This window comes from Bufo bufo, chromosome 5 (genome assembly GCF_905171765.1).
Source record: "Bufo bufo chromosome 5, aBufBuf1.1, whole genome shotgun sequence".
NCBI lineage: Eukaryota > Metazoa > Chordata > Amphibia > Anura > Bufonidae > Bufo > Bufo bufo.
The window spans coordinates 359,108,785-359,127,180 of record NC_053393.1 but is presented as its reverse complement, the minus strand read 5'-3'; the positions used below and the strand labels follow the sequence as shown (position 1 = coordinate 359,127,180).

Sequence of the window (18,396 nt, the reverse complement as noted above, 5' to 3'; positions counted from 1 at the left end):
TGTCACATACGGCTTCAATTAGTCATGGGTGGGGGCAGGGACCTATTCTGTTCCTAGTAGTCCCTAATCAAGCTGTTAGACCCTAATGACCTACTAATACAGAGTCATCGCCCTGAAAAGAGCGCCCCCGTCCGGAACCTTGCCCTGATCTCAAGGCCCTGGGCAGCCCTCACGCTGTAGAACAGGCATCCTCAAACTGCGGCCCTCCAGCTGTCGCAAAACTACAACTCCCAGCATGCCCGAACAGTCTACAGGTATTAGCTTACAGCAGGGCATTGTGGGAGTTGTAGTTTTACAACAGCTGTAGGGCCGCAGTTTCAGGATGCCTGCTGTAGTACAATATATATGCTGAAAAGGTGGTATATTGGATAGAACCAGAAAGGTGCACCCAAAGAAAATAAATAACAAATATAAAGTGCAAAGAAAACAATAGAGAAGTGCACACTTCGTTTGGTGGTAAAAGCAGAATTGCGTTATGGATTCCGTTACTACAATTCTATGACGGAATGCCTTTAGAGGCATTCAGTTATTAATTCCGTCATAATAGAAGTCATTGGCCTGCATAACGGATCCGTCCCATTTCCGTTATGCAGCAGAGGACACTGTAACCTGGGATCTCAGTCTTTCTCTACTTGGGGCTCACCTTCCAAAATATACAGTACTGCACAACATTGAAAGCATTCTTACTATCCAAAAAATAGGTGCATAGTAAGAATGCTTTCAAAAATAGAAGTGTTAAAGAGGACCTTTCAGTAGTTTAAAAACTAACTATATCAGTGGGCAGAGCGGCGCCCAGGGGTCCCCCTGCACTTACTAGTATGTCTGGGCGCCGCTCCGTTCGCGCGGTATAGGCTCCGGTGTGTGCAGCTCCCTCTGTTGTACGGGGCAGAGTTTTTGTATTAGGGTTGCTCCTTGCTGCAGCGCTGGCCAATCGTAGCGCACAGCTCATAGCCTAGGACTCCCAGGCTATGAGCTGTGCGCTACGATTGGCCAGCGCTGCAGCAAGGGACAACCCTAATACAAAAAACTCTGCCCCGTACAACAGAGGGAGCTGCAGACACCGGAGCCTATACCGGGCGAACGTAGCGGCGCCCAGACATACCAGTAAGTGCAGGGGGACCCCTGGGCGCCGCTCTGCCCACTGTTATAGTTAGTTTTAAAACTACTGAAAGGTCCTCTTTAATATCAATAAAATGTAAAGTTAACAAAACAAAAAAGAATTCTAAATCAAATCAATGTTTGGTGTGACCATGTTTTGCCTTCACAACAGCATAAATTCTTATCGGTACACTTAATCACACTTTGAGAACCTCTCACAGATCTTATATGGATATAGACTTACACAAATCCTTCAGTCTCTTTGTGAAATCCCAGACAGACTCAATGTTGTTGAGATCAGGGCTCTGTGGGGGCTATATCATCTCTTACAGGACTCCTTGTTCTTTAGGGCTCATGCACATGACGGCGTGCACTTGGTCTGTACCCATGGTACACACAATTTGCAAATACAGGTCCAGTCACTTGAATGGGTCCACGATCTGCAAGATACGTTCCACACTGCAAAAAATATAAAATAGAACATGCTCTATTTTTTTCGCAGTGTGGAGGCACGGACTGAAATCCCAAGGAAGTGATTCAGTGGGCTTCCGATCCATGCCTCCGCTCTGTATCTTGCGGATTGCTGTCTGGAATACGGGCACCACAGACATACAGCCATGTGCATGAACCCTTATGCTGAAGATTGGCTACATACATTGGCTGTATTTTTGGGGTCGTTTTTCTTCTGCAGAATACATTTGGAGCCTATCAGATGCCTCCCTGATGGTATGGTATTGCATCAATCACTGTTTTTGGTAGAAATAATATTTCTACATGGCAAATAATTTACTAGCAGGTGTAGTAGAGTAATAGAATCCCAACAGACCCAACAGTCATGACATGCATGCTGCTGATTCTCTGTAATTCAATCACTTATTGAAAGCGGCATGTTCAAAATAATAGCAGTGTGGAGTTCAATGAGTAAGGTCATTCATTCTTTGAAAAACAGGAGGCAATTATTGCCCTTATTTAAGGAAGGAAGGCAGAAAATGTTGTACATGCTGATTACAGTGCATTTCTCTCTGAAATTCTGAGGAAAATGGGTCGTTCCAGACATTAATCAAGGTACACCGTTCTTCTGAACAAAAAGTCGATTGGAGAGGGGAAAACATATAAAGAAGTGCAGAAAATGATAGGCTGCTCAGCTAAAATGATCGCAAATACTTTAAAATAGCAACCAAAACCTGAAAGACTTGGAATAAAGCAAAAAAACTACCATTCAAATGGATAGAATAGCCAAAATGGCAAGGACTCAGCCAACAATCAGCTCCAGGAAGATTAAAGAAGGTCTAAAGTTACCTCTAATTACTGTTACAATTAGAAGACGCCTATGTGAAGCCAAGCTATCTGCAAGAAGCCCCCGCAAAGTCCCACTGTTGAAAATAAGACGTGCTGAAGAGGTTGCAATTTGCCAAAGAGCACATTGACTGGCCTAAAGAGACATTTTGTGGACTGATGAAAGGAAGATTGTTCTTTTTGTGTCTAGTGGCCGGAGAAGACAGTGAAGCATGGTGGCGCAAGCATCATGATATGGAAATGTTTCTCATACTACGGTGTTGGGCCTATTTATCGCATACCAGGGATCATGGATCAGTTTGAATACATCAGAATACTTGAAGAGGTCATGCTGTCTTATGCTGAAGAGGAAATGCCCTTGAAATGGGTGTTCCAACAAGACAACGACCCCAAACACACCAGTAAACGTGCAACATCTTGGTTCCAGACCAACAAGATTGACATTATGGAGTGGCCAGCCCAATCCCCGGATCTTAATCCAATAGAAAACTTGTGGGGTGACATAAAAAAAATGCAGTTTCTGAGGCAAAACCAAGAAATAGAGAAGAACTGTGGAATGTATTCCAATCATCCTGGCCTGGAATACCTGTTCACATGGGCCAGAAGTTGGTTGACTCCATGCAACACAGATGTACAGCAGTGCTCAGAAACAGTGGTTATAGAGCTAAATATTAGTTCAGTGATCCAAAGGAAAGAAAAATCTTCAAACATTTTTCAGTTTATATAGTGAATGTTTGAGTTTGTAAAGAAGAATGCAAACACTGCTATTTTTTTTTTGAACAGTCTAATATCCACTTTTCTTAATTTTTTTAAATTTTTTTTTTTTTAGAGGAACAACACAAATTTGATAGATTTTTCTTCATGTTTTGATTTGGAATAGAATGTGTAATGTTCCCAACGCATTTGTGTGTATGGAAATAAAAGCTATTAGAAGGATTTTGAGCTTTATTCATTTTTTTAAAAACACTGCTATTATTTTGAACACAAGTGTACTTGCCTGTGTTTCTCAGCACTGAGAACACCATTAAAGGGAACCGGTCACCTGGATTTTGGGTATAGAGCTGAGGACATGGGTTGCTAGATCACCGCTAGCACATCCGCAATATCCAGTCCCCATAGCTCTATATGCTTTTATTGTGTATAAAAACCGATTTGTTACATATGCAAATTAACCTGAGATGAGTCATAGCTTGAAAATATGACTCTTCTCTGGTCACACAAGTAAGATATGACTCTTATGTTAATTTGCATATGTATCAAATCGGTTTTTATACACAATAAAAGCACACAGAGCTATGGGGACTGGGTATTGCGGATGTGCTAGCGGCCATCTAGCAACCCATGTCCTCAGCTCTATACCCAAAATCCTGGTGACAGGTTCCCTTTAAGGCTACTTTCACACTTGCGTTCAGAGCGGGTCCGTCTGGTGTCTGCACAGATGGATCCGCTCCTATAATGCAGACGTTTAGATCCGTTCAGAACGGATCCGTCTGCAGTATAGTTTAGAAAAAATTCTAAGTTTGAAAGTTGTTCAGACGGATCCGTCCAGACTTTACATTGAAAGTCAATGGGGGACGGATCCGTTTGAAAATTGAGTCATATTGTGTCAACTTCAAACGGATCAGTCCCCATTGACTTACATTGTAAGTCTGGACTGATCCGTTTGCCTCCGCACGGCCAGGCGGACACCCGAACGCTTGCTGAGCGGAGCGGAGGCTGAACGCTGCCAGACTGATGCATTCTGAGCGGATCCGCATACACCCAGAATGCATTGGGGCAGTACGGATGCGTTCGGGGCCGCTTGTGAGAGCCTTCAAACGGAGCCCCGAACGCTAGTGTGAAAGTAGCTTAATCTTCACAGAATCTCCAACTCAATTTGCTGAAAACAGATGCAATAGATGACAGATGCATTACTTCCCTTCTAAATCAGATCTCCAGCTTAGAACTGGCAGAAACCAGTGGGCACAAGGAACAGCCATCTACTCTTTGGAGAAGTCTGGGAACAAGTTTTCTTCATGGTAGGATTGTGCCCAAAAAGCCATATCTTTTATGTAAAAACCAGGCAAAGTGACTCAACTATGCGTGAAAACACAGGGACTGAGGTGCAGGAAAATGGCAGCAGCTTCTCTGGACTGATAAGTCAGAATTTGAAATATCTGTCTGTAACAGTATGCAGTTTGTTCACCAAAGGACTAGAGAGCAGTACAATAATGAGTGTCTGCAGACAACACTGGAGGTTCCTTGCAAGTTTGGGCTGCATTTCAGTAAATGGAGTTAGGGGTTTTCCCAGATGGTGCCTTGCAGTGCAGGTTCGAATCCGACCAAGGACAACATCTGCGTGGAGTTTGTATGTTCTTGCTGTGTTTGCGTGGGTTTCCTCCCACACTCCAAAGATATACTGATAGGGACCTTAGATTGTGAGCCCCAATGGCGCTGTGGAATATAGTAGCGCTATAAAAGTGCATAAAAAAATAAAAATTACCGTAATGGTGCGCTCAATGCAGAGAAATACAGACAGATACTTACCCATCATAAAATACCATCAGGGAGTTGTCTGATTGTCTCCAAATTTATTCTAAAGCTGGACAATGAGCCCAAACATACAGCTAGTCATTAAGAACTATTTTCAACCTGAATAACCGCAAGGACCCCTGAAAGTGATATGGCGCCCGACAGAGTCCTGATCAACATCGAGTCTGTTTGAGATTACGTGAAGAGGCAGAAAGATTTAGGCCCCTTTCACACGGCCAGTTTTCCGCACGGGTGCAATGCGTGAGGTGAATGCATTGCACCCGCACTGAATCCGGACCCATTCATTTCTGAGGGGCTGTGCACATGAGCGGTGATTTTCACGCATTACTTGTGCGTTGCGTGAAAATCGCAGCAAGCTCTATATTGTGCGTTTTTCACGCAATGCAGGCCCCATATAAGTGAATGGGGCTGCGTGAAAATCGCACGTATCCGCAAGCAAGTGCGGATGCAGTGCGATTTTCATGCATGGTTGCTAGGAGACGATCAGGATGGGGACCTGATCTTTATTATTTTCCCTTATAACATGGTTATAAGGAAAAATAATAGCATTCTTATTACAGAATGCGAAGTAAATTAGAAATGGATCGGTTAAGAAAAAAAAAAAATTATTAAACTCACCTCATCCACTTGTTTGCGCTGCCCGTCTCGTCTTCTTTCTTCTTTGATGACCTGGGAGGAAAAGGACCTTTGGTGACGTCACTGCGCTCATCACATGGTCCATCAACATGGAGATGGACCATGTGATAAGTGCAGTGATGTCACCAAAGGTTCTTTTCCTCTCAGGTCATCAAAGAAGAAAGAAGAGAACCCGGGCTGCGCGAACAAGTGGATAAGGTGAGTTTAATAATAATTTTTTTTTTTTAACCCCTCCATCCCTAATTTACTTAGCATTCCATATTAAGAATGCTATTGGTTATAAGGGAAAATAATAAAATCTACACAACACCTACCCAAACCCGAACTTCTGTGAAGAAGTTCGGGTCTGGGTACCAAACATACCGATTTTTCTCACGTGCGTGCAAAACGCATTAAAACGCTTTGCACTAGCGCAGATAAATTGCGCATTTTCCCGCAATGCACCCGCATCTTATCCGGCCCTCACATGCGACGCCTGTGTGAAAGAGGCCCTAAGAAAGCCTACATCCACAGAAGTTCTGTGATTAGCTCTCCAAGATGGAAAAACCTCCCTGCAGAGTTCCTTCAAAAGCTCTGAGCAAGTGTTTTTCTAAGTAAAAGGTGGCCACAACAAACATTGATTTGATTTACCTTTCTCTTTTGTTTATTCTCCTTGTATTTTGTTAATTGATAAAACTATTCTCTCTTCTATTTTTGAAAGAATTCTTACTTTCTAGCATTATTTCCACACCTGCCCAAACCTTTTGCACAGTACTGCATGTAGTTTAAAAAATAAAAATAAAAAAATCACCTTGGTTTAACCCCTTCACGCCCAGCGCTGTACATGTACGCCGCTGGGCAGGACCCACGTCTCATGTCCTCAACTGGCAGTAAGGCTGATCCTAGACATTTACAGTTGCAAGAAAAAGTATGTGAACCCTTTGGAATGATATGGATTTCTGCACAAATTGGTCATAAAATGTTTTCTGATCTTCATCTAAGTCACAACAATAGACAATCACAGTCTGCTTAAACTAATAACACACAAATAATTAAATGTTACCATGTTTTTATTGAACACACCATGTAAACATTCACAGTGCAGGTGGAAAAAGTATGTGAACCCCTAGACTAATGACATATCCAAGAGCTAATTGGAGTGAGGTGTCAACTGGAGTCCAATCAATGAGATGAGATTGGAGGTATTGGTTACAGCTGCCCTGTCCTATAAAAAAAAACACACACCAGTTCTGGGTTTGCTTTTCACAAGAAGCATTGCCTGATGTGAATGATGCCTCGCACAAAAGAGCTCTTAGAAGACCTACGATTAAGAATTGTTGACTTGCATAAAGCTGGAAAGGGTTATAAAAGTATCTCCAAAAGCCTTGCTGTTCATCAGTCCACGGTAAGACAAATTGTCTATAAATGGAGAAAGTTCAGCACTGCTGCTACTCTTTATAGGAGTGGCCGTCCTGTAAAGATGACTGCAAGAGCACAGCGCAGACTGCTCAATGAGGTGAAGAAGAATCCTAGAGTGTCAGCTAAAGACTTACAAAAGTCTCTGGCATATGCTAACATCCCTGTTAGCGAATCTACGATACGTAAAACACTAAACAAGAATGGATTTCATGGGAGGATACCACAGAGGAAGCCACTGCTGTCCAAAAGAAACATTGCTGCACGTTTACAGTTTGCACAAGAGCACCTGGATGTTCCACAGCAGTACTGGCAAAATATTCTGTGGACAGATGAAACCAAAGTTGAGTTGTTTGGAAGAAACACACAACACTGTGTGTGGAGAAAAAGAGGCACAGAACACCAACATCAAAACCTCATCCTAACTGTGAAGTATGGTGGTGGGGGCATCATGGTTTGGGGCTGCTTTGCTGCATCAGGGCCTGGACGGATTGCCATCATCGAAGGAAAAATTAATTCCCAAGTTTATTAAGACATTTTGCAGGAGAACTTAAAGGGAGTCTGTCACCACATTTGAGCATATTAGACTGATCAAATAGCGTTATATGTGCCACCCAGAACTTAAAAACGGTACCTTTGTTGTATGTAACAGAGTTTTCTTTTAGCCAAAAAAGGTACCGTTTTTAAGTTCTGGGTGGCACATATAACGCTATTTGATCAGTCTAATATGCTCAAATATGGTGACAGACTCCCTTTAAGGCCATCTGTCCACCAGCTGAAGCTCAACAGAAGATGGGTGTTGCAACAGGACAACGACCCGAAGCATAGACGTAAATCAACAACAGAATGGCTTAAACTGAAGAAAATACACCTTCTGGAGTGGCCCAGTCAGAGTCCTGACCTCAACCAGATTGAGATGCTGTGGCATGACCTCAAGAAAGCGATTCACACCAGACATCCCAAGAATATTGCTGAACTGAAACCGTTCTGTAAAGAGGAATGGTCAAGAATTACTCCTGACCGTTGTGCACGTCTGATCTGCAACTACAGGAAACGTTTGGTTGAAGTTATTGCTGCCAAAGGAGGTTCAACCAGTTATTAAATCCAAGGGTTCACATACTTTTTCCACCTGCACTGTGAATGTTTACATGGTGTGTTCAATAAAAACATGGTAACATTTAATTCTGTGTGTTATTAGTTTAAGCAGACTGTGATTGTCTATTGTTGTGACTTAAAATGTGATCTGATCTTCATCTATGACCAATTTGTGCAGAAATCCATATCATTCCAAAGGGTTCACATACTTTTTCTTGCAACTGTAATCCCTCAGATGCTGTGGTCAATCCTGACCACAGCATCTGAGCGCGCCAAAACCGAAGTTGCGCACTTTCTGTTGTGCTCAGGCTCCCTGTGTGGCGACTGGAGGAGTCGGAGCATGTGTGCAGCAGCCCGTCTTTATCAATTAAGGGAGGCTGCTGCCTGTATTTCCTATGGAGCCCTTGCCTGTAATAGGGCTTCTTTGGAAACTAGTAAAATGATCATAGATTCCAATGCAAGTGCTTTGGAGTCTATGATAATAGCAATCTTTTTATGTTCCCCATGGGAACTATGAAAAAAAGTGTAAAAAAAAAACCATAATTCAAATCACCCCCCTTTCTCCCAAAATAAAAAATGTGCGAAAAGGCCCATAGTATAAAAATATTAAAATATATTTCCTATATGGCAAACAGCAAAACGGAAAAAAGCGTCCAAATGGCTGATTCGCTGTTTTTGGTTGCTTAATTTTCTACAATTTTTTTTTTCATAAAAAGTGATCAAAAAGTCATACACACCCCAGCATGGTATCAATGAAAAGTTCAGATCGCCCCACAAAAAAATAGCCCCCATACAGCTCAATACACATAATTACAAAAAAGTATATGGCAACAAAAAATAAAACAGATTTTATTTCCCCACTTTAAAAAATTTTTTTTATCACTATCAAAATGCAAGAAAAGCTATACATATAAAGGTATCGCCGGATTTGTACTGACCTGTAGAATAAAAGTAACCGGTCAGTTTTATCGCACATCATAAAAATAAAAAACCTGTAAAACTGTGGTGGAATTCCTTTTTTTTTTGCAATTTCACCCCATTTGGAATTTTTTTCCCACTACATCATATGCAATATTAAATGGTGGCGTTGGAAAGTGCAACTTGTCCCGCAAAAAACAAGCCGTAATATGACTATGTGAACAGACAAAAAAGTTATGGCTCTGGGAAGGCAGGGAGCGCAAAACGAAAACGCAAAAAAACAAAAAAAAAACCTCCGGCCCTTAAAGGCAACCTGTCAGCTGAGGACATGGGTTGCTAGATGGCCACTAGCACATCCGCAATACCAAGTCCCCATAGCTCTTTGTGCTTTTATTGTGTAAAACAATATAAACTGATTAAAAGTAAACTGATTTGATACACAATAAAAGCACCCAGAGCTATGGGGACTGGGCATTGCGGATGTGCTAGCGGCCATCTAGCAACCCATGTCCTCAGCTCTATACACAAAACCCCGGTGACAGGTTCCCTTTAAAGAGTTAACTCAAAACTTGTCTTATGTAAAATAGTAAACAAAAAGTCAGGTTGCTTGTAAGAAATGGACAACCTTTGTCATACTGTAGCTTTTATTATCTTTGTATGTTTTTATATCTGTCGTATGACTGTATATGTTTTTATGCCATTCTTTATGATGTTGTTCCATCTGGATTGGTAGGACACTCGCCTTTGATAGGATTCAAATTAGCATCCTCCTGCTAACAAAAGTAGTAGTAACTAGGTTACCTGGATGGGACATGCCTGACATGCCTCATGGTAATGCCTGACATGTCAGACATATTGGCACCAGTTCACAGCAGACATCAAGAAGCTTTTAAATAGAGTACCAGAAGATATAGAAAATATCTTACAAGCGATAACTCATCTCTGGTACAGCTCACATATTAATTATTGTAATAATTGCATTCCGTATAATGTGGGCATTGTAGAGAGCCCAAACATTCCCACATAATGAATATCTCACTTTCTGGGACCCCTAAACCAGTCATATGTGTTATCAGAAGGATCAGCCTGATGAAATATGCATTATTAACCACCTCCGGACCGCCTAACGCAGGATCGCGTTCCGGAGGTGGCAGCGCTGCGCACAGTCACGCATATACGCGTCATCTCGCGAGACGCGAGACTTCCTGTGAACGCGCGCACACAGGCGCGCGCGCGCTCACAGGAACGGAAGGTAAGAGAGTTGATCTCCAGCCTGCCAGCGGCGATCGTTCGCTGGCAGGCTGGAGATGTGTTTTTTTTAACCCCTAACAGGTATATTAGACGCTGTTTTGATAACAGCGTCTAATATACCTGCTACCTGGTCCTCTGGTGGTCCCCTTTGTTTGGATCGACCACCAGAGGACACAGGTAGCTCAGTAAAGTAGCACCAAGCACCACTACACTACACTACACCCCCCCCCCCCGTCACTTATTAACCCCTTATTAGCCCCTGATCACCCCTAATCACCCCATATAGACTCCCTGATCACCCCCCTGTCATTGATGACCCCCCTGTCATTGATCAACCCCCTGTAAAGCTCCATTCAGACGTCCGCATGATTTTTACGGATCCACTGATAGATGGATCGGATCCGCAAAACGCATCCGGACGTCTGAATGAAGCCTTACAGGGGCGTGATCAATGACTGTGGTGATCACCCCATATAGACTCCCTGATCACCCCCCTGTCATTGATTACCCCCCTGTCATTGATTACCCCCCTGTAAAGCTCCATTCAGACGTCCGCATGATTTTTACGGATCCACTGATAGATGGATCGGATCCGCAAAACGCATCCGGACGTCTGAATGAAGCCTTACAGGGGCGTGATCAATGACTGTGGTGATCACCCCATATAGACTCCCTGATCACCCCCCTGTAAAGCTCCATTCAGATGTCCGCATGATTTTTACGGATGCACTGATACATGGATCGGATCCGCAAAACGCATCCGGTCGTCTGAATGAAGCCTTACAGGGGCATGATCAATGACTGTGGTGATCACCCCCCTGTCATTGATTACCCCCCTGTAAAGCTCCATTCAGATGTCCGCATGATTTTTACGGATGCACTGATAGATGGATCGGATCCGCAAAAACGCATCCGGACGTCTGAATGAAGCCTTACAGGGGCATGATCAATGACTGTGGTGATCACCCCATATAGACTCCCTGATTACCCCCCTGTCATTGATTACCCCCCTGTAAAGCTCCATTCAGATGTCCGCATGATTTTTACGGATGCACTGATAGATGGATCGGATCCGCAAAACGCATCCGGACGTCTGAATGAAGCCTTACACGGGCGTGATCAATGACTGTGGTTATCACCCCATATAGACTCCCTGATCACCCCCCTGTCATTGATCAACCCCCCTGTCATTGATCAACCCCCCTGTCATTGATCAACCCCCCTGTCATTGATCACCCCTCTGTAAGGCTCCATTCAGATATTTTTTTGGCCCAAGTTAGCGGAATTTTTATTTTTTTTTCTTACAAAGTCTCATATTCCACTAACTTGTGTAAAAAAATAAAATCTCACATGAACTCACCATACCCCTCACGGAATCCAAATGCGTAAAATTTTTTAGACATTTATATTCCAGACTTCTTCTCACGCTTTAGGGCCCCTAGAATGCCAGGGCAGTATAAATACCCCACATGTGACCCCATTTCGGAAAGAAGACACCCCCAGGTATTCCGTGAGGGGCATATTGAGTCCATGAAAGATTGAAATTTTTGTCCCAAGTTAGCGGAACGGGAGACTTTGTGAGAAAAAAATTAAAAATATCAATTTCCGCTAACTTGTGCCAAAAAAAAAAAATTTCTATGAACTCGCCATGCCCCTCATTGAATACCTTGGGGTGTCTTCTTTCCAAAATGGGGTCACATGTGGGGTATTTATACTGCCCTGGCATTCTAGAGGCCCCAAAGCGTGAGAAGAAGTCTGGTATCCAAATGTCTAAAAATGCCCTCCTAAAAGGAATTTGGGCACCTTTGCGCATCTAGGCTGCAAAAAAGTGTCACACATCTGGTATCGCCGTACTCAGGAGAAGTTGGGGAATGTGTTTTGGGGTGTCATTTTACATATACCCATGCTGGGTGAGAGAAATATCTTGGTCAAATGCCAACTTTGTATAAAAAAATGGGAAAAGTTGTCTTTTGCCAAGATATTTCTCTCACCCAGCATGGGTATATGTAAAATGACACCCCAAAACACATTCCCCAACTTCTCCTGAATACGGCGATACCACATGTGTGACACTTTTTTGCAGCCTAGGTGGGCAAAGGGGCCCATATTCCAAAGAGCACCTTTAGGATTTCACAGGTCATTTACCTACTTACCACACATTAGGGCCCCTGGAAAATGCCAGGGCAGTATAACTACCCCACAAGTGACCCCATTTTGGAAAGAAGACACCCCAAGGTATTCCGTGAGGGGCATGGCGAGTTCCTAGAATTTTTTATTTTTTGTCACAAGTTAGTTGAAAAAGATGATTTTTTTTTTTTTTTTTTTCATACAAAGTCTCATATTCCACTAACTTGTGACAAAAAATAAAAACTTCCATGAACTCACTATGCCCATCAGCGAATACCTTGGGGTCTCTTCTTTCCAAAATGGGGTCACTTGTGGGGTAGTTATACTGCCCTGGCATTCTAGGGGCCCAAATGTGTGGTAAGGAGTTTGAAATCAAATTCTGTAAAAAATGACCTGTGAAATCCGAAAGGTGCTCTTTTGAATATGGGCCCCTTTGCCCACCTCGGCTGCAAAAAAGTGTCACACATCTGGTATCTCCGTAATCGGGAGAAGTTGGGGAATGTGTTTTGGGGTGTCATTTTACATATACCCATGCTGGGTGAGAGAAATATCTTGGCAAAAGACAACTTTTCCCATTTTTTTATACAAAGTTGGCATTTGACCAAGATATTTATCTCACCCAGCATGGGTATATGTAAAAAGACACCCCAAAACACATTCCTCAACTTCTCCTGAATACAGAGATACCAGATGTGTGACACTTTTTTGCAGCCTAGGTGGGCAAAGGGGCCCACATTCCAAAGAGCACCTTTCGGATTTCACAGGTCATTTACCTACTTACCACACATTTGGGCCCCTAGAATGCCAGGGCAGTATAACTACCCCACAAGTGACCCCATTTTGGAAAGAAGAGACCCCAAGGTATTCGCTGATGGGCATAGTGAGTTCATGGAAGTTTTTATTTTTTGTCACAAGTTAGTGGAATATGAGACTTTGTATGAAAAAAAAATAAAAAAATAAAAAATCATCATTTTCCACTAACTTGTGACAAAAAATAAAAAATTCTAGGAACTCGCCATGCCCCTCACGGAATACCTTGGGGTGTCTTCTTTCCAAAATGGGGTCACTTGTGGGGTAGTTATACTGCCCTGGTATTCTAGGGGCCCAAATGTGTGGTAAGGAGTTTGAAATCAAATTCAGTAAAAAATGACCAGTGAAATCCGAAAGGTGCTCTTTGAAATATGGGCCCCTTTGCCCACCTAGGCTGCAAAAAAGTGTCACACATCTGGTATCCCCGTACTCAGGAGAAGTTGAGGAATGTGTTTTGGGGTGTCTTTTTACATATACCCATGCTGGGTGAGATAAATATCTTGGTCAAATGACAACTTTGTATAAAAAAATGGGAAAAGTTGTCTTTTGCCAAGATATTTCTCTCACCCAGCATGGGTATATATAAAATGACACCCCAAAACACATTCCCCACCTTCTCCTGAGTACGGAGATACCAGATGTGTGACACTTTTTTGCAGCCTAGGTGGGCAAAGGGGCCCATATTCCAAAGAGCACCTTTCGGATTTCACAGGTCATTTTTTACAGAATTTGATTTCAAACTCCTTACCACACATTTGGGCCCCTAGAATGCCAGGGCAGTATAACTACCCCACAAGTGACCCCATTTTGGAAAGAAGAGACCCCAAGGTATTCGCTGATGGGCATAGTGAGTTCATAGAACTTTTTATTTTTTGTCACAAGTTAGTGGAATATGAGACTTTGTAAGAAAAAAAAAAAAAAAAAAAAAATAATCATCATTTTCCGCTAACTTGTGACAAAAAATAAAAAGTTCTATGAACTCACTATGCCCATCAGCGAATACCTTAGGGTGTCTACTTTCAGAAATGGGGTCATTTGTGGGGTGTTTGTACTGTCTGGGCATTGTAGAACCTCAGGAAACATGACAGGTGCTCAGAAAGTCAGAGCTGCTTCAAAAAGCGGAAATTCACATTTTTGTACCATAGTTTGTAAACGCTATAACTTTTACCCAAACCATTTTTTTTTTACCCAAACATTTTTTTTTTATCAAAGACATGTAGAACTATAAATTCAGAGCAAAATTTCTATATGGATGTCGTTTTTTTTGCAAAATGTTACAACTGAAAGTGAAAAATGTCATTTTTTTGCAAAAAAATCGTTAAATTCCGATTAATAACAAAAAAAGTAAAAATGTCAGCAGCAATGAAATACCACCAAATGAAAGCTCTATTAGTGAGAAGAAAAGGAGGTAAAATTCATTTGGGTGGTAAGTTGCATGACCGAGCAATAAACGGTGAAAGTAGTGTAGGTCAGAAGTGTAAAAAGTGGCCTGGTCTTTCAGGGTGTTTAAGCACTGGGGGCTGAGGTGGTTAAAACATGTTGGGGCCTGAATATCCATTAGTGTGGACGGGAAGATATTTTTTATTAATATTTCATGTTTGCCAGCTGAGTCTGAGAGATGGAACCTGCACAGGTAATGAGGACCTTCCCAGAAGGCTGGGATGAGAATAGGGGGGAAGACTCCTCTCAGCTCCACCCTCTGCCGAATGGGGATAAAGATGAATGATTGAGAACATTTAGTTAAAGCAATTTGGGGGTCCGATCAACATTGGGTTGTGGTCCACATTCTCCAGTCCCCAGAACCAGAGCGGACTCTGATCACACAATTTGTTGAGTAGTAAGAACCTGTCTGTTTTTATCCTTTTATTTATATAACTGTTTTGTGCACACTTATGTATGTCTCTTATTTCTTGTAATTTTTACTTAGTACTGTACCGCTTTTACTACATTAAAGCACATCTTTAATGGGTTTTGCCTTGTGCCCTGAATGAGCCCAGTAACCTCCATTTTTAAGTGTATGAGTGCGGTTTGCGTTACCATGTATTTTCTATAAGTGTGGCCAGTGCTATTGTGAGCCTGCTTGCGAGTGGGGCGATGTGGGGTTTTCTATGAGCCCCTAATTAATTGGTGTATTAATTTATAGGTCAAAGATGGTGGCAGCCTGTTGGGGTGTGATCTAGGTTGAATCTGAGGCCTGTGTGTAGTGGCAGGAGAGATTGAGTACTTGAAATAGATCGACCCTTGGCAGTCGCACCCAGTCACATGACAGGGCAATTCCCATATAGGACATTGCTAAACAGATATTTGTTTAATTTCCTCCGCAATTGCGCTTTACCATTGAGAAGCACTGCTGTATCAATCTGTGAATTTCCCACTTCTGTTTAGTAACTCTGCATCATCTAACCTCATGGGCAGACTGAGCCAATGATTCCTTCACAGGCATCTCTGTGGTATGTTCCTTTTATTGTGCAGAGAACCTCATTGCTCGATAGTGTTCATTTGTACAAAAATAAAAATTATTTTACCAAACTTTCTGTAGTATTACATTGAATTTTTGTATATGCAAGTGTGAATACACTTAGAAACACGGAAAAACGTATTATGCTTAGTTCAGGTAGTGTGCACCAACATCTCAGGCCCTGTATTATTCATATTACAGGGTCAGCTTTTTCTAGAGTGTTCCTAAGAGAGTGCATGGCTGGGTAGACATGGCTATATTTGCATTATGTGTTCCAGTCACAATTTTCTTGCCAACATTGAAGCAGTTTTGTCTTTTTCTGGGATCTGTTTTTGGCAAGAAATGCATGGCTGAAACACACTGCAACTATGGCTATGTAAAGAAGTCCTAAGCGTCTTATCATTAGCATTGCATTCATATAAAAACAACCAGAGTGAAGAAATACCTGAAACTATATTGTTATACCGTACTCTTCTTGACTGGTATTTTGCCATATTTACATATGAAGTCAGAAATGGACACACAAGATTCATTAGAATTTTATTTTAAAAATAGAATCTTACATTGTAAATGTTAATGTAAAAAAACTACATTTTCATGAAACATAAATATGGTATACATTCTGAGAAAAGATATCTTCTTTAACATGCATTGTAAATCCTAGGATTTAAAAGTAAGGGTGAGCTTTATAAGCCTATGAGAGTGACAACAGACCCAGGGAAACCTTCACCATGTTCCCACCTAGTTGCCATCTCCAGCGGCTAACTACAAGACCATCCTCAAATCCAAGAATGCAATGCGTAGCCAAACTAGCTGAGAAAATAGTTATTTATGAGAAAATCTCCAATAAATTTATAGATTTCAGCAGCAAATTTACAATGACGGGAGAGGGGTGCAGGTTGTACATGTGGATACAGTGTGCTGTTTATTCTTGGTTGTGAACATCAGTGCTTCAGACCACAACATATTGCCCTGATACAGGTAAACACAATACAACTGAAAAAACAAAATTCAGGATGTTAGAATGGAACACAGCAAATAGAAATCAGGAAATCTGCATATTACACGTATACAAACCATAGCAGCATCTTTGGGTTTAGGTTTCCATTAAGACATTCACAACAGATCTTTAGATAAACAATGTGATTGGTGAGAGGAAGAGTTCTTCCACCGGACATAGCAAATGTGTAAAAGTACAATGGTACCGATAAGATGTGGAGCAAAACACAAAAATAAACATCATGTGGAGCTTAATAGTTGACTTCCTCTTCAGAGACTTTACATTGTTATTTACTTTCTAAAAAGGTCAGGCTAGCTACATGATGTTCCAAAGACTTTACTGCAAAGGCTTCCACTGTTTTTCCTTCTAGTCCATCTTCACTTGAAACATTCTGTATTCGGTTTTCTTTCCAGGATCCTGGTGGGCGGTAGCATCCATTACCTGCTTTACACTGTAAAGCAAAATAATAATTTACCTATCTCAGATACAATATTCCCCTTCGACAACAGAATATACCTCATTCATACACATACAGGGCTAAATATGTTATCAGTTGTGTGAAGGGTCCTAATTCATGACAGCCAGAGCACAGAGAAGAGCTGAGACAGCTAATGAGGTCCCTGCTTTGAGCTAAGTCGTCCAGCTGTGTTATTAGGACGGGCTTGGTGTGCGCTAATAGAGCAGTGGCCTTTTTATTTTCCCTGATGCTTGTCCTCTACAGAAAACAAGCCATTATAAATAATACAACTTATTTGGTAATGTGTTTATAATAAAGTAATAGCTGTTTTCAGTAATTTTATTAATTCCCAAAGAACCCTTTTAACCATAACAATAAAGGATATACTACAAATGTGTATAGTGACAGATAATGTACTATGGTACCAAGGACATGCCTGGATCACTTACTGAGGGGCTAGATGGGGTCCTCATCATACTCCAGTAGAGTAGTTGCCTTAAAATGGAGGTCCCCCTACTTATCGGTGGCTGGTCCCTTTTACTGTCTGCTGTTGAGCCCTTTTCCCATATAATCACTTCCTTCTGGTTCTGACGCATTTCCCCAGCCAATGCTTGGTTCATTCAGGGGATCATAGTGCAATAAAATGTAGTTTCTAGGCAATGCAGATATTATCATGATGTTAGGTCCATCTGATTGAAACTACATGTTATGGTCACTGTATTGTGTAACCCTTGTTTTTATGGTAAATGCTGGTCACACTTGATATGAACCAGTGATATTGTTTACTATCTAATCATTGTCTGTGCTCAGTTGAAATGTTTCTCATTTAACTCTTAGGCTACTTTCACACTGGCGTTTCTGGGTCCGCCTGTGAGATCCGTTTCAAGGCTCTCACAAGTGGCCCAAAACGGATCAGTTCAGCCCCAAAGCATTCTGAATGGATAAGGATCCGCTCAGAATGCATCAGTTTGCCTCCGTTCAGCCTCCATTCCGCTCTGGAGGCGGACACCAAAACGCTGCTTGCAGCGTTTTGATGTCCGTCTGACGAAACTGAGCCAACGGATCCGTCCTGACTTACAATGTAAGTCAATGGGGACGGATCCATTTTTACTGACACAATATGGTGCAATTGAAAACGGAAATTTTATATATATATATTTTTTTGTTCATGGTAATGCAAACGGATCCGTTCTGAACGGATACAAGCGTTTGCATTATAGGTGCGGATCCGTCTGTGCAGATACCAGACGGATCCGCACCTAAACGCAGGTATGAAAGTAGCCTAACAAGCACAATGATGTAACTGCACATCGTTGGTGCAAT

At 41.9% G+C, this 18,396-nt stretch overlaps 1 protein-coding gene across 1 annotated transcript in view; it reads right to left on the bottom strand.

Moving 5' to 3' along the window:
- Positions 1-16,225: 16,225 nt before the first annotated feature.
- Positions 16,226-18,396, bottom strand: part of CTNNAL1 (catenin alpha like 1) — a 261,726-nt gene continuing 259,555 nt past the window's right edge. Inside the window, exon 19 of the mRNA XM_040432487.1 lies at positions 16,226-17,067. Within this exon, the coding sequence (XP_040288421.1) occupies positions 16,903-17,067 (165 nt within the window). The 3' untranslated portion in view covers positions 16,226-16,902. The remainder of the gene's footprint in view (positions 17,068-18,396) is intronic.